A 26197-nucleotide genomic window follows, 5' to 3' on the forward strand; every position below is an offset into this window, starting at 1 on the left:
GCTAACACCTTCACTTTTCCAGCAGTTGTGGAAACAACAGACGTGACTTTTCATGGTTTTACAAGCTGCAGCGTTTATTAACTGACACACTGTCGTCTGAACTGCACATTTACCGCCAGACTGACAACTTCCTGTTAACCTTTTCCTCTGCTCCGCTCGCTCTCTCGCTTAACCACTCACTCGCTTACGCTCTGCCTTATTCCTTAAAAGGAGTTACGCTACCTGCAGTTTCCCCGGCAACAACACAGACCTTAACTCTTTAAAAAATTATTTTTTGGCCTGGCGGGGGTTCTCGTTGTACTATTATAGGGGAAACACTGCAGGCGTCGGTATGGGGACTCGCCAGTTTGCTTCATTAATCTGGTGAAAACATATATACATATAGCCTCAGGTCTGGGGTTGCGTTTGGGTCTGAGAACCTGGCGTTGGGTCTGGGAGTAGTGGGGTTATTTGTGTCGGGCAGTCATTGAATGCAACAAGACTTAAAGACTCAGCTACTGGACAGTGCAGGTCTCAGTTTTAGGCCCATGTGGAACTCTGGTTCCCAATAAATGATCATGTCTTTCAAACTCTGAGCCTCCAGCTTGTACCTCAGGCTTTCAGTTAAAACTCTGTAGTCTCCAAGCCTAAGCTGAGATAACCCTAATGACATCACAGACACAGGCTGAATTACTGCCCATTATGGGTTTACTGTAAAATGGGGAAATTCCTCTTTAATGTGGGTTGTAGTTCAGATTTTGAGCATTTTGCCTCACCCAGCAGATGAGTGGGGAGCTCTGGGTGCAGGCAACATGTAGGGAAGTCAAACATTGTTCATTTGCATAAACTAACCACATTGTAATGATACAATGCAAAGTTTCCTTAAGTATAAATATCTGCATCTGTTGCAGAAAAACAAAATAATGCTAGCTGTAATTTATAGAACATATGTCACAACACTGACAGCTGCGCTATGGTCTCAAAAGTTAAACATTAACTCCTTTCGCACTTATTTTCCATTTTCTTGAAGACTATGCTATAATGTTTCTATTTATTATTTACCATACCTGTAACTCCAGGCTAATAGCAACATGTTGGAGGAGAACTCATCTTTTATTTACACATCGCCAGGAAATGACGTCGGGGAAACACATCGTGCACCTCACAGCTTATAACATCCAATATGCTTAACTGCATTAAATAATAACAGAGGCTCTTATTTATGTAGTTAATGTCAAAAATATGCAGGTGTATCCACAAACAGGAGTCCAGTCAGCTGAAGAAATGAATCCTGCCCTCCGTTTGTGCCGTGGCTCAGCTTCCAGCTCTGTGCATGTGAAGAACTGATGATTGCATTCTCTCTGGAAAACATTTGAAAGCATTGTTTGTATGTGAATCTGAACAAACTACAATAACATTTAGCATGAGCTTCAAAGGTTCTGTTTTTGTCTTCTTTTTCAGTGAAGTAAAATTCCAACAAGTGGGAGAAAGTCTGCTTTTATATCCACGTGTTCTCATCTGTCCCGCTGCTCCTAATGAAGACCTGCATGAGTAAATGAGGATGAGTTGAGCCTGACTGCTTCCAAATATGAAATGTGAGCCCCTAATGGAAGCTGGGCTGAATTACGCTAGTAATAGAAAGCAGAAATGTCTGAGCTGTGTCCATGGAAAAGGAAACAAAAGCTTTCTGCAGCAGTCTGTCTCTGAATCACTTCTTCAGTTTTACATTTTAATGAATTTCCAGGAAAATCTCAGCGTCATTGTGATCTGTTGTTGTTGTTATTTATTGATCGTTGTCAAATATAATTTTGGTTACACGGCTGAAGTTGTAGTGGGATGTTTGTCCTCGGCGGATGCTCGGTATTAATGTTCTGAGTCATTGCTTGTGAGAGCTGCTCAGCGTTGGTCACTAACTCAGATACTTGTGATGAAATATTAACAGCGACCAGCGTATGAAATGAGATGATTGTTTACTTGCTCGATTACATCTTGGTTGGTTTGTCTGAGCTCCTCCTGCAGACCTACACAACACAAGTCAGATGGCTTTTTTTGTATAAATAGTTAATTCTATGGACATAACTTTAATACTGATGTATTTTTCAGTAATTGCTTTGGTGAGCGAACAAGCTCCAAATCTGGATGAACTTCCTGTTGGGACCTGTGCCAACGTTTGTTGTTGAACCCACAATACATAGTCGCACTCTGAAGCTGAAATGATTAGTCGATTAACATCAAAATGGTTACCAATTCATTTTCAAAAGGTGAATATTTGCCAGTTTTCCCAGTTTTCCATGAATTAAACTCAACACTTGGGCTTCAGGGAATAGTGATTAGGATTTTTCACCATTTTCTGACATTTTATACACTGAACAATCAATAGAATATAACTGTTAGAGCTATTAATAATGACAATAACCATTGGTTGCAGCCTCACAGTATTCCTCTGGTTGAATAAGGTTCCCAGTGTATGTGTCAGGCTGAAACATCGTTTTCATGGAGGCTTTTTCCATTTCGAGCTCTTCTTGAACTCCAGTAAGTGCGTCCATGTCAGTGATCACGTCTGTGTTTGTTTCTTTCTCCAGATGAAGTCAACAGAAGTGGACCAAGGGCTTTTCACAGACAGCTACTGCAAAGTGTGCAGCGCTCAGCTCATCTCCGAGTCCCAGAGGGTCGCTCATTATGAGGTGAAGACGCCCCCTCACATTACCTCACACGGCTGTGATACACTAATGAAAGGCTCAGGGTCACGCTGTTTTGGCTCTACCTCCAGAGACAATCAGCTGATCTATACACCTGAGCCCTGCAGCTTATGTACTGTCAATAAACACACAACACACCTGAGTTTACCCGCTTATTTTCTAATTTAACTTTAGCGGAGAGCAACACTGGAAATACAGTAATGACAGCGATGGAATTTTAATTTGCGTTGTAATTACCTCTTTGCTCCTGCTTGGAGTGGTGTACATGCATCATTTCCAAAAAAACACTTATTAAAGGTGCTTTGAGTTGCTTTGTAACCCCAAAAGATCATTGCCATATTCATTATGACACATTAGTATGATTACAGTAAACAACCGTCACTGAGAAGCTGCAATGCATTTTGCATTGTGTGGCAACCTGCTCCCATATGATGTGATTGGGTTTAAACTCTTATACAAATGTGTCTCACTTTGTTTTGCAAACTGAGGAAGTGTGTGAATACAGGTGAAGAAACTTCCTGATCAGTTGTTTTTACACCGGAATAATAATCAACTCCACATACTGAAGCCATTTCTGTCACCTGTGTGTTTTGTGGCCGTGTTTCATGATAATTGGATATTCCTGGTGATGTTTTTGGCTCTTGAGACACCATGAACTGGTGAAAGCTTTGCAGTTGTAGCAGTGTAGTCATGTAGCGTTACGTTTGTTTCATCGTCTCCTTCTCTCGCTGTCGACTGTCATGTGTCATTAAGTGTATTTCCTTCCACCTTTTGTATTTAAAAACCTGAGTGGAAATGCAGAAAATTCAAAAAAATCTTGGAAATGCTGCAAAAACATTTTTTATGCTTGTCTGAGGTGGTAAAAGTTAAATCATAACATCCAACAGTTAACACCCGACGAAGCCTCCGCTTCACTGAAGAGATGAAAAATGGCAGACAAAGACCGTCAAATAGCTCAAATTAATATATGAAATGGACATAAACTTTTTCACGTTGTGTTTTCTTCCTTGTTTTTCACCATTTGAGGTTCGATTGGCGCTCTGTTATTTACATCATCTTGTTAAGCTCCTTCTGCATCGGTTTAATGGCCCCAACTGGACAATTAGCAGCACCGGCTGTTTATCTCAATGCTCCAACTCCAATAATCTCAGAACAACAGTGGATGAAAACTCACATTAAGTCAAATTTCCTTCTGCTGATTTTCTGAAAATACATTGTTATGTGCTTTGTTCACTGTATACCTGTGTATACACACATTAATAAACCTTTATTTATTAGCATGATGCAGAGTGAGTAAAGCAGCCGCTTGGTTTCCTTCCTCCTGCCTGAGCCTTGTCAGGTTGTGGACCTTCCTTTCTCTGCAGATGCTGCCTCTCACTCACTGTCACTGTGACTAACAGGACCAGTGAGTCTGACTGCAGGCCCGCTGCTGTCGGACATTTGCAGTAACAGGAGTTGAAAGGACTCATATGAGACACTGTGGTCCACTCTTAAACCCCCAAACCAGTGGCTGTTGTTCCCTCGGAGACGAGCTTGAGATGGTTTAGCATTTTTATTGATTTTCTGTAGTCGTTCCTAACAGAGAGCAGGTTGCAACTGAGGTGAAATCTCATCAAAGGTTTATTAATGTTATTCCACAATGTCACGTTGTCCTTAGTTTGCTTTACTTTGTTTTTGAGTCAACTTTTCCTCTGCAGCTCTTAATAAGTCAAACTCAGGGCGATGTGCTCACTGTGCAGCTGTACTGTGCTATTTAAAGTAGTCTTAACTGTCCGTGGGTAACAGGAGAACTGCTTTGTTCTCCGGGGCGTTGCGGGAGACAGGAAGTGGCTGTACCAATCCAAATCAAATATTCATTTTGTTATTGTGTGGTGAATGCTGAATACAGCACTTGGCCTGTTGCCTCCTGGAGATGGGGCGTTTTTGGATTCTCTTTCAGCACAGTTAGGGTCTAATGCATCGTGACAAGTTTGGGTCATGGTGATGAGAGCAAGAACAAAAAAAAACAGATGGGAGGAAAGGATGTGCAAACTCAACTTTCATGCAGCTATAGATAGTTGTTTTGCACTTAAGAAGAGGAGTCATTTCAGTTCTGTTTGCAGAGCTTTATCTATAATTATTCCTTCTGTACTGTGTTTAATGATTCACTCTATAAAACACTGACAATAAAATCAAATCCACTTTGTTGAATATTGAGACTGTGATGTAAATAATGTCTTTTTCTAAACAGATTGTCCCTGACTCGCATCTCAACATGTAGCACAGCCAGTTTCTAAGTGGGAGAAGCTTTTTGGGCTCCTCTTGTTCTGTAAGTAAGGAGCACATTCATTTCCTCTACAGACAATGTGACAGTTAAAGCACCTCTGAATGGTTAAATCATCAGTGCGCGAGATGAACAACAGCATTAGGAAATATCTAGAGTCCAAAAGGTACAAGACTGTGTACATAAAAATGCAAAGTGAGAACTGAACTATGAAGAACCGTCTAATTACTGAGCTTAAAACTCTCCTCCATGTGAGGAAGCTAAAGATTACGCTGTTGAGAAAGGAGATAATCCACGCTGCCGCTTTCATCAATTCACTTCTGAATTTTGGGTCAATTTTGGATGAATTTGGCATTTATAAAACTGTGTTTTGTTCAAAGCTGCTATATCAAAGAGCTTTTCATTTGCAACAGCGCTAAATACTATAGCAACAGTAGCTGAGGCTCATGGGTATTATAGTGTTTAGAGCCGTCCACCGGGCCGAACTGAAGGAAAAAGCAAGATTTCTCTTCAATAACATGATTTTGACATGATGACAAGCTTCAGAAGTCCACTACAGAAAATGTCACATGTCAAATGTTTACATCATATTCTATACATATGTGATTGGTGTTGGCAGCACTTTTTATAGTTACAATAAGTTTATTTGTAATTCTGTTAGTGGAGTTTAATAAGTCTGTTCATCGTCAGTAAACATCAACTTCCTTTATCTGTGAATGACTTTTTATTGTTAGATTTTCCAATTATTACTGTTTTTTTTTTTTGTGTGACCTCAGAAGAACAGAAATCTCAACATAACACAAGGGTTAAAATAAAGATTTGAAATGGGAGAACAGAAAGTAGTAACTCTATGACGTCTCTCAGAGCTTTTGGTGGATGCTGGGGTGGAGGTGGGCTTTTTGCAGCAGCAGCAAGTGTTAGCGGAGGGTGAAAAAGGTGCGTTAGATATATGTTGCAGTGAGAACAGCTTGCCATATGAGTGCAGTGGGTGACTCAAGTTGAGGCTTCGCTTCTTTTCCATAATTTGTCGTGTGAAGACTACAAAAGCCGTAGAATTCTTGGAGAGATGTCGGGAAGGGAGTGGGATGCAGGAAGCAGGAGGCAACGACGGCTGGTTTCTCTTCCTGCCTTCCAGTGTGCACATTTAGAAACTAGGTCATACAGTGTGTTTGTTTGTTTGAAGCATAGTGAGACTAAAGCCAGGTGTGATCAGAAACATCTCACAGGACATCACTTAGTATTCCCATGTTAATAGATGCACAGCTGCTTTACTGGCAGTTATCTTGTGTGTTTTAAAGAAGGAAATACTTTATCTGAGCTTCCTCCGTGTATGAATCTCTATAGTTTATCTGGATGAGTTTAAAAATGGCAAAAACACTGATAGAGAAATCTTCAGTCTTTCAGTTTTTAAAGCCTTCAGATTTAGTCCATATCCCTCGTTTAGCTGAAACGTTTTTGACAGACAGGTCGTCTAACTTGCACTAATACGGTGATCTCTGATCAAGTCAGTGTCCTTTTGAATATTTGTACATTGCTGTTAATTGAATTTTTAAACTCCAGAGTTCAAGCAGTCCTTGGGTGACAGAAGAGACTGAAGATGTAATTGATCTTTAAACCTCCTTTTCAAACACATCAAAGCCGGAGCTCTTCTGCCGAGTGGATCAGAGCGGTCTCTGGTTCACAGTTCAAAGACTCATGTGGCTCATGTTAATTTATGCATCCGTCTCTTTGCATGTGTACTAGATTTGGTGTGCTGAAGCCTCTCTTGACAGGCTGCCCTGCCCTGCTGAAGGCGCCTCAGGAGAGCTTCTTTTAAACTACTGCCTGAGACTTCACAGGGAAAATAGAACGGGGAGTGACCGGGAATAGTCATTAAGCGAGGTGTGGGAGTAGTAACGTATGTGCGCTGCTAGAATACTAAATATCGAGGGACGATCAGACAAATCTATTGCAGTTCTTTACAGCAAATGACAATGCTGCATATTTCAAAAGTGAATGCATGATAATGTTTTATATGGATGTCCCGTTTCAAAGGTTTTCTCAAAGAGGTCAAGAAATACAGCCTTTATAAAATAATACAGCCTTTATAAAATAATACAGCCTTTATTCAATTCTCCTCCACTCCAGAAAGCCTTCAACAATAAAAGAACGAGCGTGTATGTAACCGCAACATCCCCAGTTTGATTAACTGGTTGCATGTCATGTTTATTTTACTGAAATTTAAAAAAGCAAGAATATATTCATGTAATGTAGTTGATGCAAAAATACACTGATTCACATTTATTTTGTTAAGATTAGAGTGCAACATCTTAATGCTAGCATAACTGTTCACTCATAAATACATGGCATGCAGGGCTATCTCTGGCTAATATAGTCACAGTGTTTTATTTAAAGCTGCATTCATATATTTTTGGCCAAAAAACTGTGACACATATTATCATTATATAAAGTTACACATTCAGCAGACTAGGAGAAACATTTATATTCATTTGGAGTCGTGTTTCTGGCCACCAGAGAACAGTAAGTCCAACATTCACTCTCCTTTTAGCTCTGTTTTTGGTCTCCACCACCTGGTCAGGGAAATATGTGGCTCTATAGTTGCTAAAGGCTCCACTATGCTAACCAGCTAGTCGCTAAGTTGATAGTCGTTTAGTGCTGGGGCAGATAATGGATTCTTAACTGAAAACAGCTGCTTGATGCAGCTGGAAACAAGGTTGATGAAAGCTGAGTTTGCAGAGTTTGTTTCTATGATCAAACCTCTCACACCACAGTCATCGGATCCATTGGTAATATAGAAATACTGATTAATGCAGCTTTAAAGGGCATCTGAAACCTGGGATAAAGTAGTGCAGCTTTCCAGTTATAGAAACTGAAAATCTTGAATCCTGAAAATGTCAAAATTTTAATTGAGGGGTTTCTAATGTACCACAAATTCTGATCATTATATATATATATATATACACACATAAGGATCACAATCCAGTGTTTAGTTGAGTAAAATTCATTTTTAAACAGTAATAGGATTTGTTGAGTGCAGCAGTTTGGTGTAAATGTGCACAATCCAGACACAAGCTAGAGACCGAGTGCAACTGAAATCTGTTTCCAGCGATGAGACATCTACGATAGGAAATATATCAGTGTTCAGGTCTTTGAGGATGATTTATTTAAAAGAGAGACCAGAAGTAGTGTATTTTAGCAGCATGCACTATACATGCCACAGCAGACTACCTTTAGCACCGTGTCATCCATCTACTGTGTATTTCATCCGCTTCAGCCCAAATAATCTCATCTCCCACATTCAGGCACAATGCCTGTCAGCTGCTATTTTTCATCACTTCAGAGCCTTTTTGCAAAATTCCACCACACTAATACAAAAGCTGTTGTGTGTTTGATTTTTTCTGTGCAAGTTGTGCTTGTACCACATTCACATTTTGTATTCTCAGTGCATTCAATCATGATTCTCCTCGCAGTATGGAGACGCAGCAGCCAGCCACAGTGACAATACCAGCAGTGTTCAGCTGCATGTTCTACTGTAGTTTGGCTGACTTCTGCTGCTCTGACTCCTGTGCTCTTTGTCTACTTCATGTCTTCACTAATTGGTTTCCATTATCTTGGATGCATTGCAAAATGAGTTCGCCTATCAATGTTTTATGTGGTGTTTTGTTAGTGCTGCTGACCGTAGAGCAGTTGTCTCGGCTGGTGTGCAAGAGGAGGAGAGGAGTTCAACAGATATACAGTGTAACCTTACAGTACATCATCAAATATAATGACGCTCAGTCCATTTTTTCCACTAATTACCCTGCTGTGGTTTGTAGGTTTAATGGCATGTTCACTTGGGATTACAATTAGATTATAGTACTTGTTAATAGGTAGGTAATAGAAAAGAAGTTTACGCTAAGCTTTTAGATTTTGACTCGCTCCAGTGAGTATGGTACCAATATATAAGTTAAAGTTGTGTGATCAGGATGTAAACATTTAGCAGTTCAAAAGGTGTTTTAATAGAGCTGTGCAATAATTTGAATTTATTAAATTAATGACATTTTAACACCTTGCATTAACAAGCAACCTGCATCTGGTTATCCTGCCGTGATAAAGAAAAACACGTTAATATGCGACTGGATCAGATCTCCGCCGGGTGTAATCTGTACATCGTGACCACATTCTTAAGAAGAAATCCACCTAAATCTGCCTCTTCATGCCGGCGTAAGTAGTCACAGTAGCTGTAAGTCTTTTGTTGACGAGTCCACCACTCCTGCTGAGCTAATTGCATATTGAGATCCAATCACAGTGGCTAGAATCAAGATAAGGAGAGCACTTATGAGGCGTGATTACAAAGACCCGTGGATTGGATGTCATTATCCAGTTAATATTCAGATCACATGTTGCAGTTGAGGCCTAAAAGCCCAGAAAACATATTTTCACAGTCAGCTTCTTACTACGTGATCACACAGTTGTCCACCAAAGTTTCAACAACTTATTTCACTTGAGAGATCACTGTATTAGTGTTAATGCTCTTTTCACTAGTGTGAAGTGAGAAAAGAGGATATTGCATACGCTGATGCACCAATCAGGTCAGGCCACTGTCAATCAAATGTGATTAAACCACACCCCCGCAGTCCTGATGACCTGTTGTTATGTGCATTGTGAAGTATCGTATTAGAAAAGCTTAACGCCAAAATTTTGCAAAAAAGTTTTTACGCTCACTTGAGGTGGATTTTGGACATTTCGACAAAGAGTTTATGAGAGAAATAGGTCGAATAAATAATGACGTAAAGAGCATTTAACACACATGACTGATCAGCTGTTTGGCGTCTCCAGATAGCATGAAGCTAATATTAGCTGACCACTGAAGACCTCTCTCCATCTTTCTCTCGTCAAGGAAATATAACTATTTGTTTTGTTTCTACTCTGTTTATTGGCGGATGATTTAAGCCAATACCGCCATCTTCTGACAGAACTACGTGTTGTGTAGCCGAGTTTATCCGCTTCAAACCATCTGATGGAAACAAACCTAATTCATATTTTCCTTTTTGTGGCGATTCAAATGTTCGCTTAAAATTCTCCTGGCTAGTGAACTTTTAGAAAAGATTATTCAATGTTATAGAAAAATAGTTAAAGTCAAGTTTTCAGGGGCTTTAATTTACTCAAATTGCATTTTCAATAAATTGAATTAATCTCATATAAATTCAAAATATATAAAAAAAATCTAAGTCATAGAAATCAGACTTTGCTTAATTGAAATAAACAGATTAAAAATGAGCCGACTCGGGTAAGGAAACATGATCTTTGTATGTATAGTTGTTTTTTGTTGCTATTTTAGGTCTAAAGTCTCAGTAACACACTTCCTTTATAAGTAGAGGCTGTTGTTGAATTCAGGAGTCGTCCAGAAAGTATTTAAAGGAGCAGTTTGACATTTGGAGAAATACAGTTAGTTGCTCTCTGGTTGAGAGTTAGATGAGAAGATTGATACCAAATATGTCGATCTGTTCCTTTAAATGGTGCGATTGGTTACATAACAGTCACATGTTGCTGTTTTTTTATGTGAAAAACAAAACAACAAACTGATGAAATGGTCCTGAGACTTGTTGGCCTTTATTCTTACTTTTTACTGTCCTGTAAATATGATACTGGTCCTCTCTTCTCTCCCCCTGGATGTGAAACACTTTCTCATCATTGTCCTGGATGCTCTGTTTGCAGTATCTCCACATTCAGCAGTCCAATCAGGCTGTTGAATATGTATGAGGCGTTAGATGTGTTTCTGCACTTTCGTCTGGCGATATCATCTGCCCTCGAGGAAGCCTGGATAACTGTCTCATCTCCAGTTTTCCCCAGTTTCCAGCACTTGCGTGTTGTTTGTGTCATCCTGTCAGGCGTGCGTGTCATTCAGGGTGAATGTGCACTAAGACGTGTGCCTTCTGCATATCGAGTGGCTAGTTTAGAAATGATGTTGTTGCTGTCAGACAATGCTGGCCACGTTTCATCATCTCATTTTAAGAGAAAAACTAAGGCTCATATAGCAACGCTAGAGACTTGCAGACATGCAGATTGACACTGAAGTTATATGAACAGTGAAGTCTGGTGGTGGCTGCAGCTGAGAGCTGAGAGCTGAGTTTTAAAGGGCAGAAACCAGGAGCTGTGGTTAAAGTGACTTTTTGATTATATTCATTTGTGACATTTGTGATGTTAGAAAGTCAGCAGGCTGTCTAACTAGTACAGGACACCTCAGTAGTGCCTACAGGTGTTGACAGCTGACATTTTAATGCTACTCTCATTACTACTGATAGCATGAAAGTGACACATCACAATTATTTTCATTATCTGATTAATCTATCGATTATTTTCACGAGTCATCGATTAGTTGTATGGTCTATAATATGTTGACCACTGTTTCCCACATCTGAACGTGTCGTCTGCAAATATCTGTCCAGTCCCTGACCCAAAGATGTTTACTTTACTGTCATAGAGGAGTAATGAGACCTCGGAGGAATTTTTCTTCTTGAAATTACTCAAAATGATGAATTGATTATCAAAATAGTTGGCAATCAATCGATTAATTGACTAATCGTTGCAGCTCTACACATCACATATAAAACCTTTGATGTTATTTTAACTTTTCAAAATGTCCCTGTGATGGCCAGCCTGTTTCTCTGGTTTGTCCCGACTGATAAATGTTGTCCAGGAATCTGTTACTCATTGACTGTTATCTTATACAGACTACGTAACGTTAGCTAACATCACTGGCGGAGACACAATGCTACTGAATGCAGGTCGAGGTGAACAGCTTCTGAAGAAGAGGAGATGGTTTTAGGAGGCTGAGGATTCAACGTGTGATGCAATAGAAGCATTCAGGTCATTGACAAAGACTTTTTACTTCTTTATCTGTCTTTATCATTTAACATAGCGAAATATCACGGGAATTACTGCAGGAGCACTTGCAGTAGTGCTTGTACCACAGAACTTGAATGTCAGGGATGTATTACATAGTTTTTGGTAGGTTACTTTGTTTTTTAGTTTTGTCATAGAACAGGGTTGTCAACATCTTTTTATTTGTCGTACGTTTTGTTGATGAAATGTACACAGCTGGAAGGAGGAGCAGACCTGAGTCTAATGTTGCTAAGCTACCACTGAGCAGACTGTTTGTTGTCTCTCTGACTCACATACATTCACTTTCCTCGTTCATGCTGGCTACTGCTGTTCATTTTCCACACAGTCACTTCGTTTCTGCTGCCTGAAACATACAACACACTTTTCTAGAATGATGCACAAAACCTGGTGTAGATTCAAGCCTAAAAACACAGATATGCATACACAGCCTTTGGACAGATATATAAAAGCCTGTGTTGGCATAGTTTTGTGTTATACATCTCAGTCATCATGAAATTGTGCTCATGTGCGTGTTGATTGATGACACATAGCTCAAAACTACTATTCACAGTGCTGAAAATATGAAATGTGTCCCAGTGTACAGTATATCAAAGCTAAGTTTAGCCCATAAAAGGCTGTTTCAGTTAACAAAAGAGATTATTTCTACTTCCACAGAAGATCTGCCTCTAAGAACTGATTCATGTGATTAAAACATTTAACCACTTTTACGCTTTTTCATCCATTGAAGGTGTTATTCATTCTGCATATTATTACCTTTCTGTTGCTATTCATCACATAATTGCCTCCCATAAAGAGAATGAAAACAGGTTTTAACAATAATAATCAGACTGTATAATGTCTGCTTGATACTGAACAAGAGTACTGGCAGCTGGAAAACACCTAGACAGTCACTGACAGACAGTCACTGACAGACAATCATTGACAGACAGTCATTGACAGACAATCACTGACAGACAGTCACTGACTGACAGTCACTGACAGACAATCATTGACAGACAGTCATTGACAGACAGTCACTGACAGACAATCATTGACAGACAATCACTGACAGACAGTCACTGACAGTCACTGACAGACAGTCACTGACAGTCACTGACAGACAGTCACTAACAGACAGTCATTGACAGACAATCACTGACAGACAGTCACTGACAGTCACTGACAGACAGTCACTGACAGACAGTCATTGACAGACAATCACTGACAGACAGTCACTGACAGTCACTGACAGACAGTCACTGACAGTCACTGACAGACAATCACTGACAGACAGTCACTAACAGACAGTCATTGACAGACAATCACTGACAGACAGTCACTGACAGTCACTGACAGACAGTCACTGACAGACAGTCACTGACAGACACTCATTGACAGACAATCACTGACAGACAGTCACCGACAGTCACTAACAGACAGTCATTGACAGACAGTCACTGACAGACAGTCATTGACAGACAATCACTGACAGACAGTCACTGACAGTCACTGACAGACAGTCATTGACAGACAATCACTGACAGACAGTCATGACAGACAGTCATTGACAGACAATCACTGACAGACAGTCATTGACAGACAGTCATTGACAGACAGTCACTGACAGACAGTCATTGACAGACAATCACTGACAGTCACTGACAGACAGTCACTGACAGTCACTGACAGACAGTCACTGACAGACAGTCATTGACAGACAATCATTGACAGACAGTCATTGACAGACAGTCATTGACAGACAATCACTGACAGACAGTCACTGACAGTCACTGACAGACAGTCACTGACAGACAGTCATTGACAGACAGTCATTGACAGACAGTCATTGACAGACAATCATTGACAGACAGTCATTGACAGACAGTCATTGACAGACAATCACTGACAGACAGTCACTGACAGTCACTGACAGACAGTCACTGACAGACAGTCATTGACAGACAGTCACTGACAGACAATCACTGACAGTCATTGACAGACAATCGCTGACAGACAGTCACTGACAGTCACTGACAGACAGTCACTGACAGACAGTCACTGACAGACAGTTGTTCTCTCCTGTGGTATTTCTGGTTCTATCAGTTATGATAACATTCTACTAACCATGTTAAATATTGGGATCTTGGGACGTGACGACACTGAAGAAAAGACAAGATGGGGCAAGAAATATGAACATTCAGAGAGGTTGTAAACAAACTCCCGGGTTAATCAGACTAATTTAGAAGAGAACGTGAGGATGACTGGTAAAAGTATTACCCAAACTGGATTATTAGTCTGGATTATTACTGATATTTTAGGGCATTTTTGTCCACATGTACCTTTGACTTCTGACTGGACGTTTGTGTTGTTCATATCCTGTTTCACTGTCTGACCAATCCTTGATTCACACCTAAAAACTAATCACTTATTCCTTGATTCCCCGTTGCCCAATTTAACTCCAAACTGCACTGAGATTTGTGAACAAGTTGAAATATTCTGCATGTAAACAGACAAACCATATCCAGAATGGACGCGCACATACAGTAGGTAGGTATCTGCCAACATTTCTCAGCTTTCTATTTTTTTCCAGTATGACCTCAGAAGGCCTGTGAGTTAACATTTTATAAACCCTGAGCTTCTACACCCCCTCCACTCACATGGTTCCAGCATGTGGGCGTAGGAGAGTGTGTCAGCTATCGACGAGCTAATCTGCATTTTCCATGCCCGCTCTGTTTGACCTTTACAAATATTGATTTGTGAAGGAGAGGATTAGTGAAGCACAGTAGCTCAGTCAGTACTAGTGGTTGGCCTCTGATTCAGATTACATCTCTGGACCCGACACACACAGAGGATGAGGAGAGGAGAGCTCTTTTTAAATTTAGAGATGAACCCTTTAAACTTACATTTCCCCAGTGTATCACTTTCACTAGCACTCGGCAAACATGTGACAGCTCATTTGTAAACACACCAACTGATCTGATTAAAGGAGAGCACATGCACTAATATATATATATATAATTCAGTGAATGTATACTGACGCAGGTGTTTGATATTTCCTGAAGGGCAAAGTTGCACTGCTGGCGGTTTCTGTGCAGCCCTGCTTGGTCCCGGCTGCACTGTGTCACAAGCTGAACGTGTTTGCCAGATAAAGAAAGAAACTAATTTCCATGATCCCTTCTTAATTACTTGTCATGCATCATTAGCCCATTGAGGTTTCGTAATAGTTGCGGCAGGTTAGAGTTTATAGATGCTCCTGTCTGCGTCTGCATGAGTGATGTCCACGCTGTCGCCATCCATCATCTGCTGTCATCTTCATAGGCTTTGTAGTTAATGGGATGGAAATATTAACCATTTGCTGCTGACAAAAAATAATCTACAGTCCTGAAATGAGACTGAATCATCACAGCGGCTGCTGATAATTGGAGAGGCTGAAAAGTGCAGTTCCAATGAGCCTTTGGTGTGATCAGTGAGGAACGGAGAACATAATCAAGAGTAAAGCTACTTATGAAGGTCCTTCTCATTAAATTAAAACGGAAAAAGACAAACGTGACCTCTTCAGGAGTCTGTCTCCATGCCATGTACTAATAACACACACACAAAAGGAAGGTAATTAAAATGCTTCCAAACGTGTTGGCACAAGGAGAAGTGGCCCAAAGCTTCTTGTGCAAGCAAAAACTGAACCGCTGAGATGCTTAGCCCTTTTTATTTAGTTCACTCTAATGCGTCGGCATTTACACAGTTTAATTATGAGTCTGTCTCACTGGGAAACAGTGGAGCGAAGGAGGGGTTATTAATAGAAATAGTCCTGAGAGATCAGTTGTTAGTCCACCCTTTAAAAAACGGCGCTGGTGAGTGGAGAAAGAGAGAGATAGGTGAAACGGCCCTTTCGGCTCTCAAAAGATGATTAAACAAGTTGGAAACAGCCTGGAATCTTTCTGACAGGAAGGCGATTAGCCGATGGGGCATGTCAAATTAAAAGAGCGTGAGATGCAGATTCCACTCGCACTTAGATTGAATTCTTTCACAGTTTCGGCATGACTCAGCTCATAATCCCAGGCAGGATTTTAATTTCAATATAACACCCCCCTCTTCTTCCCCACATGTGCCTCCAGCCCTACGAGGCACACATTCAAAACAACAAGCTGCGTTTTCAACATTGTGACTCTTGCCGTCGGTGGTGTGTTCAACTTGTTTTGTTGCATGCTATAATAATTTTGTGCTTTATGGTTGCTGTGACATTAGTGCAGTGCATGGATACAGAGGATGTGCAGTTTCCTTACTAAAAGCATTTAGTAAGGAAACTGCAGTCATTAACATTAGAGATGGAGGTTTGACTCTTATTCTGACTTGTGCTTTTATGAGTCAGTTTTCAAGTCTCCAAGTCAGTCACCAGAGCCCAGAGAATCCCCCAGCAGTGAACCAACACTCATCTACTGATTACAGCCTGCAAACAAATAATTAAATCTCATGAAATATTTCTCTTGAATAATGTTGGTGATTTGATGTTTCAGTGCTTGAATTAATAGGCTGATTTTACAGACTCAATCAGAAGTGAGTTGCAGTAGTAAACTACTAAAAAACGACAATTTAAAACGGTTATTGACTGCGGCGTGGAACTTCTAGGTTAGTGAGTGATTTGTGCAGCCGAGTTAAACCTTCAGCTCCTGGCTGGGAGAGGTCTAGGTTAATACAGTAATATGCTTGATACATCTCCACAAACACAGTTAATATAAGAGTTGCAGGATAGTGAGACGTTGTCTCGTCTCGTCTTTGCAGTTTGCGCTAGCTAGCTAGCAAGTCAGACAGGTGAGTTGGTGAACGAGTTAGTGGAGATGAGGACCTGTCACTCCTGAGTCAGTAAAAAGAGTTGCACATTTCAAACGTTTTGTTCATGACTTGCACATCACTAATTAACATATCTTACAGGACTTGATCAGGTTATTTTGAGGCTTGCGAGGGACTTTGATTTTTTGGTTGAGTTTGTTTCTTTAGGGACAGATTTGGACTTCATGGAGTCTTATCTTCACCACAAGGTTGCCAGGAAATCACTGAACCCCAGAGTTGTCGTTTTCACACTTGGATTTTTGTACGGATTAAATAGATAAGATATAACAGTTAGCTTAGCTGTAAAGCTGTAGCTTCATATTTAGCATACTGTAAAGACATGAGAGTGGTATCAATCCTTTCATCCAACTCTTGGCAACAGAGTGAATTGTGTATTTGTAGTAGATGTTTAACTCCTGGACAGATGTGAGGCCACATCCAGCTCTCCAGTCAAATAAAGATGAAAGCACAATACTCAGACCAGCCGGGTAAAATATAAAGTTCCAATGTAAAAACAGGCAGAAGTCTGGCAGGGAATGAATGTAAATGGACTGGTTATATATGAAGTATGAACAGATGTGCAGGTGGGTGCGGAGGACAGGTGATGGGGAATGGCGGGAGCACAGGGGTTACTGCAGGGCAAGTGGTGGCAGGATCTGAAATGACAGGAAAGTTAGTATACAGAACAACCTGGAGTAAAACATGTGTATAAGAATATGAGGCCAAGAGTAAGGAAAATCATGTAACCATTAATATATTTTATGGGCTTTGATGGAGTTATTTTGGAGGTTTTGCGAGGGATGTATTTTGTTCCATAGTGCATAAGAGGGAAGCGGTCCACACTTTATATTGCAGTGCTCACACTCTGTTTTCATCAGTCCAACATTCATGAGAAATCATCATGAAATCCACTGATGGAAAGAACAAAAGCTTTTTAAGCTCTGGGGAATAGGAATGAGATATAATATTAGGAGCTGTCAGAAGGAAAATCAGTGGAGTGAAAAGTCCTCAGGCATGGCGGGGAGACATTGTGCCGAATCACCCACAGAATCATAATATATTTACTCTTTACATGTGTGTCTGCTAGTGCTCCATTTCCCTTCAAACATCCGAAACCTTTTTCTGGAATGTAACTCTGGCTTTTATGGTATGGTCATGGATAGAGAGATATACGCAGACCTGTAAGAGAGTATCGTCCGTGCATTGACATGATTGCTCTGCAGGTGACATTTTCAGTGATGTAAAACTACAAGTGAGGCAGCCTGAACATCCGTATGATGCCACTTCTTTGGAAGCCAGTGAAATAGCCACATTTGTGCTTTCTAATATGGGATGTTGCATAAGGCCGACGGGCCTGTTCTCTTTGATCTCAGAGGGTTTTGTTCAAGGTACTGTGTTTTTAGTGGGAGTTTGAGAATTGACTGCATGGCCTACTTTCGTGACAGCGCCCTGTCAAGCATCTCGGGGTTTGCTCCTTACATTGTCTACTGATCTCTGCCCAACAATCCTCCGCCTACTGCCAGGAGGTTTTGTCTCATGTGAGAAAAGCCCTATCAGCTTCCAGCGCGCTGTCTTAGTGTGGAGAGGGTTGAACTTCACAAAAAGGCCCCAAAAAAGATCATGAATCCATCTAGTAGTCATATGAGGTTTCAGATTTGTTGTAAAAGCAATGAGGTTGTGAGGTTGCTGTTTATTCATATCAGACTGTCAGCAGTGATGAATGAAGTTGGTTCCTGTCCTGAGAACAAACTGAACTCCTGCTGTGATTTATACTCTGGTTGCGGTTGCTTGTGTTGGTTCAGTATGAGCCAGCAGAAGTAAGGACTGGTTGGCAGGTATTAACGTGACAAATGCAAGACAACAGTGGAAATTATTTGAAATGAGAGGTGTTGGGCTAATATATACGGCTTCTCCCAATGCTACTGATGGGACAAATGCAGGTTCTGGTGATGTATGGGTCTATTCCAAGCTCAGCTCAGCAGGAGCATGGATGCTCCTTTCCCCCGCCGCTTCTATTAGTCCTCCACCGTTTCTCATTCTATGTATACAGACATCTTATGAATTCATGATTCAGTGTGAAAAGTGTTTTGCAGAACAAGTTATTTAGTCTTGTGTTCTTTCTGCAAGTCCTATGTTTTTTAAAGCTTACTGTGAAACCCGTTTTAAACTGTAATACAGCAGGAAATCCAGTCCAGTGTTTCCTGGAGATGCTGCACCTCTTCACACGTTCACAACTCCTGACTTTTGAAAATAAGTCCTATGAATATGCAGAAGTATTTCTCTTAAAGTAGACAGACTTCGGTGTGCAAAATGGAAAAAACTTCTTGTAAAAGAAAATATACCCACATCACCAGATTGTGCTGCGTGAGAGTTAACCTGCTGACTCATGGTTAAGATAACATTCTCTCGTGCAGTATTTAAAACAGACCTCTTAACAAAAACATGCTGAAAAATGTCTGAACCAACAGTAGATGTGGATCAATATTTTATTGAACAATGAGTTAGCATGTGGTTGCTAACCTTAGTGACGATGTCAGCACTCTGTGTAAGTGCTTCAAAAAGTGGTTTGATTGTATAAAGCTTTTTAATGAAAATCAGCAATGCTGTAGAAAGTTTTCACTTCTGGTTTGCTGTAACACTAGCTGACCACAGTTACATGAAAAATATAATTAATTCATTAGTGTTATCTCATTTGGAGTATTGTTCAGTCACATGGTCTGCTGCAAATAAGAAAGACCTTAACAGACGTCACCTAGTTCAAAACAAGGCCTCTAAGAAGTAAAGCGAACAAGCTCTCAAGGAGGCAGGGATCATTTCATTGGTCAACACTAAACCTGGCCTTCTATTGGTTGGGGGATTTTGACAGCGTTGTTGCACAAAAAATCCAAGAGCAGAGGAGAAATCCGAGAGCAGAAGTTTCACGAGCGCGCAGAAGAAGAGCTGAAGCTGGAGCAGCAAATCTGTGCAAACAACATTATATTTGAGTGCAAGCACACAGTTTGAGCAGAAACAGAGCAAATCTGAGCTAAGCAGAGGCTATTTGAGTGCGAGGGCAGGGTTTTGATATACCACGCTCTTGAATAAAGATAGGGAAATAGCTCCATAACGCTGTGACATAAGCTAATAGTGATCCAAATAAATAAATATATAAACAGTTTTAATAGCCCAGCAAAGGAGAACGCACCAGGAAACAGCGACGCTACTGTCTAATAGGGGTGCGCCCGAATACAAATGCGTTATTTGGCAAAGCACAAATAATGGGGTTTTTTGTTTTGTTTTTTTTACGAATATTTGTTTCATACATATTATTCAAAAAATCATTTGTTTTCAAGAAGAAAAACAAAACATGTCAGATACCAGCGCGCAGGTTAGTTACATCACTATCTCAGTGTCTCTCCTCTGCTCCGCTGTGACGTCTATCAGCAGGTCTCAACGAGGGGAGTCACATCCACCTGCTACATGACGCACATTTCCTAATCTGGACATCAGTCCTGGAGTTGGGGGTGTTCCCCAGAGATAAAGCTGAACTACTGACACATGCAAACTGCTCCTAAAGGACTCTCCATAACCTGTTGTTCCTCTTCTCCTTTCACAAAGTTAGGTTGTAAAAAATAGGCAATAAATGAAAAGTGCAAAGCAAGAATCACCTTTGAAGTTCTTCTACATGTTACACACTGTGCTGTCTGTGTGTTATGGGTGTATAAATAGGTAGAGGTCTGTCTGCAATGAGGTGATGAGTAAAGTTTTATCTCAGTAGTCAGCGCAGTCGTCTATGATCTACAGTTTGAGACCCGGTGTGTGGACCTCCTTCATAAGGTAGTTTATTCATGAACACTTATTGCAACACTTTAATTTTCTAAAATTAAAAGTGTAATAAAAACAAAAACAGGATTTTTAAGCCTCTTTCCACTTTTACTTGAGTATAAAATACAAATACTGGAGTCTCTGCACATCCCTACTGCCTATTAGATACAAGTTTCTAGTCTACTGCTTGACCACAAATGTTGAACCAATCAGTTTAATGTAATGACACACTTGCAGGTTGCTAAGCAAGAGCAGAAAGCAGGTCAACGTGGGGCTGCTGCACACCACAGCATAGCTACAGCATGCCATACGGTACATTTCTGAAGGGCTTCAGAAACCAGATACCATGAAGGATGGTGTCATTATTTTCTTCTTTGTATCTCATTTTGTTTTTAAGACACAATTAATAAATGAATTGAATAAATATGCCGTACCAAAGAGCCACAGTGTGGGTACCTTATGATCCTGACATGGTGTCACAACTTGCCGCGTCAGTTTGGGAATGTAATTAGCCTGAAGTCACGCGAACATAGACTAAACCCATCTATGTGTGGTGCACATATTCATATGTTTTAACTTTAAAAAATAGTTGAATCTTATTTAAACGGTAATGTTCTTTAAACTAATAGATGTTCACATCAATAGATCAATAGAAGAAGCCAAATACAAAGAAAACAAAGGTTGAAGTATTTAATTTAAAGATTGAAGAAGCTAATATGGGTAAATGGATGCACTGCATGTAAAAGGTCGAGCTTTCATGTATTAACCTTTATTTTTTTAAGTGCTCACTTGAGAGCTGCACTGTAAAGGCTGGTCTCTTCACTGCTGTGTTCGGAAGCAGCCAATTAATGGAAATCAGTAGCGGCGTACTGATGCCTTTTACCAGGTAAATGTGCTGCTGATGTTAGGCAACAGTTGAACAATTATCTGTGCTCTGCTGCTGTGTTGAAAAGCTTTACCAGAACTTTCCTTTATTCTCTGCTGGAAGCGTCAAATCCTTGGAGGTCTGTTTGAGTAAACACACTGTAATCCCACCACAAAACCCTGCATAAGCCTGCTGTTTTGATGTAAACGAGCGATGATTCATGAGATAATGCCTGTTGGAGTGTGGACAGCGGTGCTTTTCCCAGGATTGCATGTGATGGAGAACTTTGTTATAGACCGGGGGGGGGGGTAACAGCACAGAGCCTGGGGCTAACTAGTATGCACAGAAACCCTCTGCCTAAATCATTGAGGGGCAGCTGAGTACGACAGCTCAGCCCAGGTCTGGCATGTCTCAGAGCTCACCTGACCTCTGTCATAACTGTTTTTGTCTGGCTCTCTATAATTAGAGGGCTCATCGAGGCTGCCGGCACATAGCCACTGGTCCAGTCCAAGTCACACAACACTCCAGGCTGTGTTTGGGTAAAAGGCTCCAAAAACGACCAGGGGGTAGCGAGGTGCATCAGAGTTGTATAACAGCCGTCAACACGAGGCAGTTCGGATGCTATGATGAGCGGAGACGGTGCTAATAATGGAGCTGGGCTGGTCCTTCCAGGCACATGACAGGCAAACCTTTGAAGTTGGAATGAAGATGAACTGCTTTGATTACATTTTTATAAAAAGGGCAAGTCAAGTTTAAAGCTGGTAAGGTTGTTTCACCCAAAGGAACCTAAAACCATGTTTTCTTAAAGCTGTAACACTAATCAGTGTTTGACTGACAAACCCACAGATCTGATCACCAGACACCTGCTCTACACTAGCATCCAGCTGCTGAACACATAGATTTTCTCAGGAGTTGGTTGAGAGGGAAAGAATATTGGACTTCATTTTCTGAGTTTGCCAGAAACCAGACTCCAGATGAATGCTAATGTTGTCGTGTGTCTGCTGGCAACTGTTTACAAAAGCAGCTTACGCTGTAAATACGGCCTACAAGCCCACATGCCATATTTAAAGCAATTTTGTAGACTGATGTGACATGATAAGCACCCCCCCCCCCCACACACACAACTTAAAATGAACTTTTTCACATTGTTTCATAGTTTATTGAAGTGATTTCATTTTGCTTGTGCACAAGAGACAAAGATAGAGAGAATACATTTATTACAATTATCTGAGTAGGCGGAACAAGTCGAGCATTTAATCTTTCTCTGCCTGTTCTACATTGTGCTGCTGCAGCCTTTAGGTTAATCTGACAGCAGTTATTTAGACTTGTGATGTGAAGATCTGAGTTCTGACTGAGATTGAGCTGTGTATGTCAGCCATATGCCTCTTTGTGGTCATTTATGTAGCATATACATTGTGTTTGACATTATGACCTTCTACAACAGCAAGTTAGCTCATTTGCATATATATATACAGGCCTTTCAACATATTCGTTTCAGTTTGACATGTCACTCCAGGACTCACACAGTGTTACTGCACTATTAACACACTGTGTGCACAAAGACACAAAGACGGTGTCGCTAAACTAAAGTGGTTTTGCTGTTTTCAAGGTACGCCTGCAGTACCACAACGTTTTTTTGAAATATGAGATAAAAGATAGAAGATATTGTTTTGGAAGCTAATGCTCAATGAACACAAGGAAGAGGATGCAGCCAAGCTCGTTTATAAAAAAGTGGACAACCAACTCTGCTGGTAAAGCTTAAAATAAATGTTGCTGCAGTAGATCTCATCAATGAGAGATGTGTACTGAATAATTATGAGCATTAGTATATACGTACTGTACCGGGCAGTCTCTCAACCAGCTGAGTGAGCTGCTGGCTGTGGTCTCTGAGGGGGAAACAAGGCCCCTGTGATCTGATAAGAACGGTTGTAAGCTGGGCTGATAACACCTCTCGTGCATAGTGGACGTGCCCTGGATCTGATGTCCCTGGCTGGCCTCGTCCACATTTCCCCCACGTCTCCAGAAAGATTTACCGACTGATGATGGTTGTATTATCAGTAATAATAATAATAAATGATCAGGTGATTGATATTTTTGTCAACAGCCTCGGCTTTTAACATACAACAGTCAATAATTCATTCATGTAGCACCACAGAATGTTAAGCGTATGTGCCGGGAAAGCTCCAGCAGTCTGTAAAGAATAACAGGGTCATTTAAAACATGACACGGTGCTTCTAAGTGTACATGATGATAGTGTTTGGAATTTCAGCCCAGTTGCATCCAGTGTTTATTTGGTTTTTTTTCATTATTTTCAGCACATTACATTTTTATTGCTTCATATTCTTACAGGTGAATATGTTCACTTCAAGGATCTGCATTCTGCTGCTGGCAGCTTCTGAGTCGCTGCAGTGGAGCAGTGTAGGGTGAAGTTCTTTACTCAAGAGTACCTGGCTGGCAACTGTTTAGAGTTTCCTGCTACACTGCTGCCTCCCCCACACATCATTTATACTACTGAAGATCAGTTTTTATATGTGAGAAGGGTCAGTTTTGTATTATTTCCTCTGTAGTCTTTCATCCAGTTCTACTATGATACACACTGTGCCCACATGGTCTCAGTAGAGCTGGTTTTTGGCAGTGGTGTTGCAGCTGGGTTGTGGATAGCGGGGAGTGTTTGTGCCCCGTCCTCTGCAGTGACCACCCCGGCCCCGAGGAGGGGGACGTCTGAACCATACAAGCGTTGATCAGCTCACTGATGTGGTGATAATGCAGTATGGATTTTTCGTCAGCTCTGATTATGTGAAGCGAGCTCTTAGCTTCCATCTCATACGATGTCGTCCCACTGAGGGCCTGTTTCGATATGGTTTAGTTACATTCCCAGTCTGTGGTCATTCTTCTCATCAGAGTCTTCAGACAAACCCATCAGCTGAAACATGCCTGTACAAGGCGACCTGCAGCATGCAGAGATACACTGTGTGCTAGTAACATCAGTCCTCCATTAGTCAGTATCTAATGATACATGTGTCTGCTCACTGATCTACCTGCACAGACCGTCTGGTCTGCTGGTTTCCTGTCACCTGCGTGTCTGGATTAATACTGTATAAAGTGTTTTAAATGCTTCCTTCATCCAGTCCATTAGCTTCCATTCGTTTTACTATGGCATGAAAATTCAATCTGCAAAGACTTGTATGTTGAACAGAAAATAATACAACATAATAAACATCATTTTGACTTGCAGTCATTGCACAGTGGTGCAGTTTGAGTTTTAAAAATACGGCAATGTGGCACATTTAAATGTAGGAACCTATTTAAGCTTTTAAATGACAAATATCTCAAATCTACAGATGGATTTGTGCAGAATTTTGTACAGACATCTATGTTCTGTTGGATAGATAGACAGAAATTTTGGCACAGAAATTGGTGACTTTCACGATCCTCTGACTTTTCATTTTGCACCATCATCAGGTTACAATTTCTATTAGTTCAAAACTTTGGTTTATGACCAAATACATACAGATCTAATGACATTCTCATCTTCCTCCACTAATTAGCAAATGTTAAACCTGCAACTGATTTTTTGGCCAGTTGAGGGCAGTGAAAACACAAACTCATGTCATCACCTTTGAAGTTAATATGTTGAACTTGTTAGCAAGCAGTTGCTTCTTTACACATCCAGCAGTTATGGAGCAACATTATTGGAGTCATCATGTAATGATTATCAGTAATATTCAGTCTCTTTTAGCTCTGTTTTTGGTCTCCACCAGCTCCTGAGGGAAATATCTGGCTCTTTAGCTGCTAAATGTTCACCAGCTAGTCTACAGCTAACTGTGTCTGTTTGCTGTTTGGTGCTGAGCAGGTAGTGCACAGTTGGTTTTTACAGCTTTTTCTCTAAAAACAGCTGCCTGCTGTGGCCCAAAACAACATTAATAGAGCAGTGAGAGTGAACAAAACAGTAAAGTTTCAGCTAAACAATGAGCTGAAACTCACTATAAAGCTCAATAAAGCTGAGAGGACTCACTGATAATTCTCTGTAGGTTCATCACTACGAGCAACACCTCTCACATTACACATTAGTTGATGCATTGTTAATGTAAAAAATATCCATTGTAGCAACTTTAAATGTTAGCATGCAAACAAGGTGACTTTAGCATTTATCTCAAAGCACCTCAGTGCCCACATACAGCCTCTCAGAGTTGCTAGCATTGCGTAGACTCTCAGTCTTGTTAATACAAGAAGCTGCCATATTATCTGGACCACCACCAGGACCTGAGCACACCACCCTCAGTCTGCACAGTCACCATATTTAAAATAACTTATTGGGATCTTTCTGCCTTTTGTAATCATCACATCTAACTCAAGCTTATGTCACACACACAAGCTATTTTTAGTATGTACACAGGGTTCAAGTATATATCAGTAGTTCTCAGCTTGTTTTGCAGTTTGGAAAGATGCATTCATTTGGTGAGGTACAGTGGGAGGAGGCAACAGGGGACATGCTGGCAGATACCAGAGCCAGGATAGAAACTCCCACGTGAAAGACAAACTCCTTCCAAAAGCACACTTTCATCAAATTTTCAAATGAACCAGTGATAGAGCAAACTAATCATAACGTGTGTCCATAACTTATTTTTCTACCAAAATAGAGACCAGTTAAACAAGGACACCATACGGTTGTACAGTAATAGTGTTGTTGTGTTGCTTTACTGTAAAACAGCACAGTTTAAAATACTGTGATTCCAACAGGGATGAAAATCATCTTTAGCAAAGTAGCTGAAACTGCTCCAAAGGAACTCTTCCCTGTAACAGATGTGGCCTAGATGTTTTGTGTAGTCTCCTCTGTAGGATGTTGAAGACTCTTCTGGGAAGTTTCCTCCTCTCTTGATCCCAGCTCATCCCAGAAAA

General features: G+C 40.7%; 1 protein-coding gene across 1 annotated transcript in view; it reads left to right on the forward strand.

The window, feature by feature from the left end:
- zmat4a (zinc finger, matrin-type 4a) overlaps nt 1-26197 on the forward strand; it is a 133614-nt gene that overhangs the window by 22603 nt on the left and 84814 nt on the right. The window contains exon 2 of the mRNA XM_067601742.1: nt 2562-2663. Within this exon, the coding sequence (XP_067457843.1) occupies nt 2562-2663 (102 nt within the window). The remainder of the gene's footprint in view (nt 1-2561; nt 2664-26197) is intronic.

Source organism: Thunnus thynnus, chromosome 2 (assembly GCF_963924715.1).
Source record: "Thunnus thynnus chromosome 2, fThuThy2.1, whole genome shotgun sequence".
Lineage (NCBI taxonomy): Eukaryota > Metazoa > Chordata > Actinopteri > Scombriformes > Scombridae > Thunnus > Thunnus thynnus.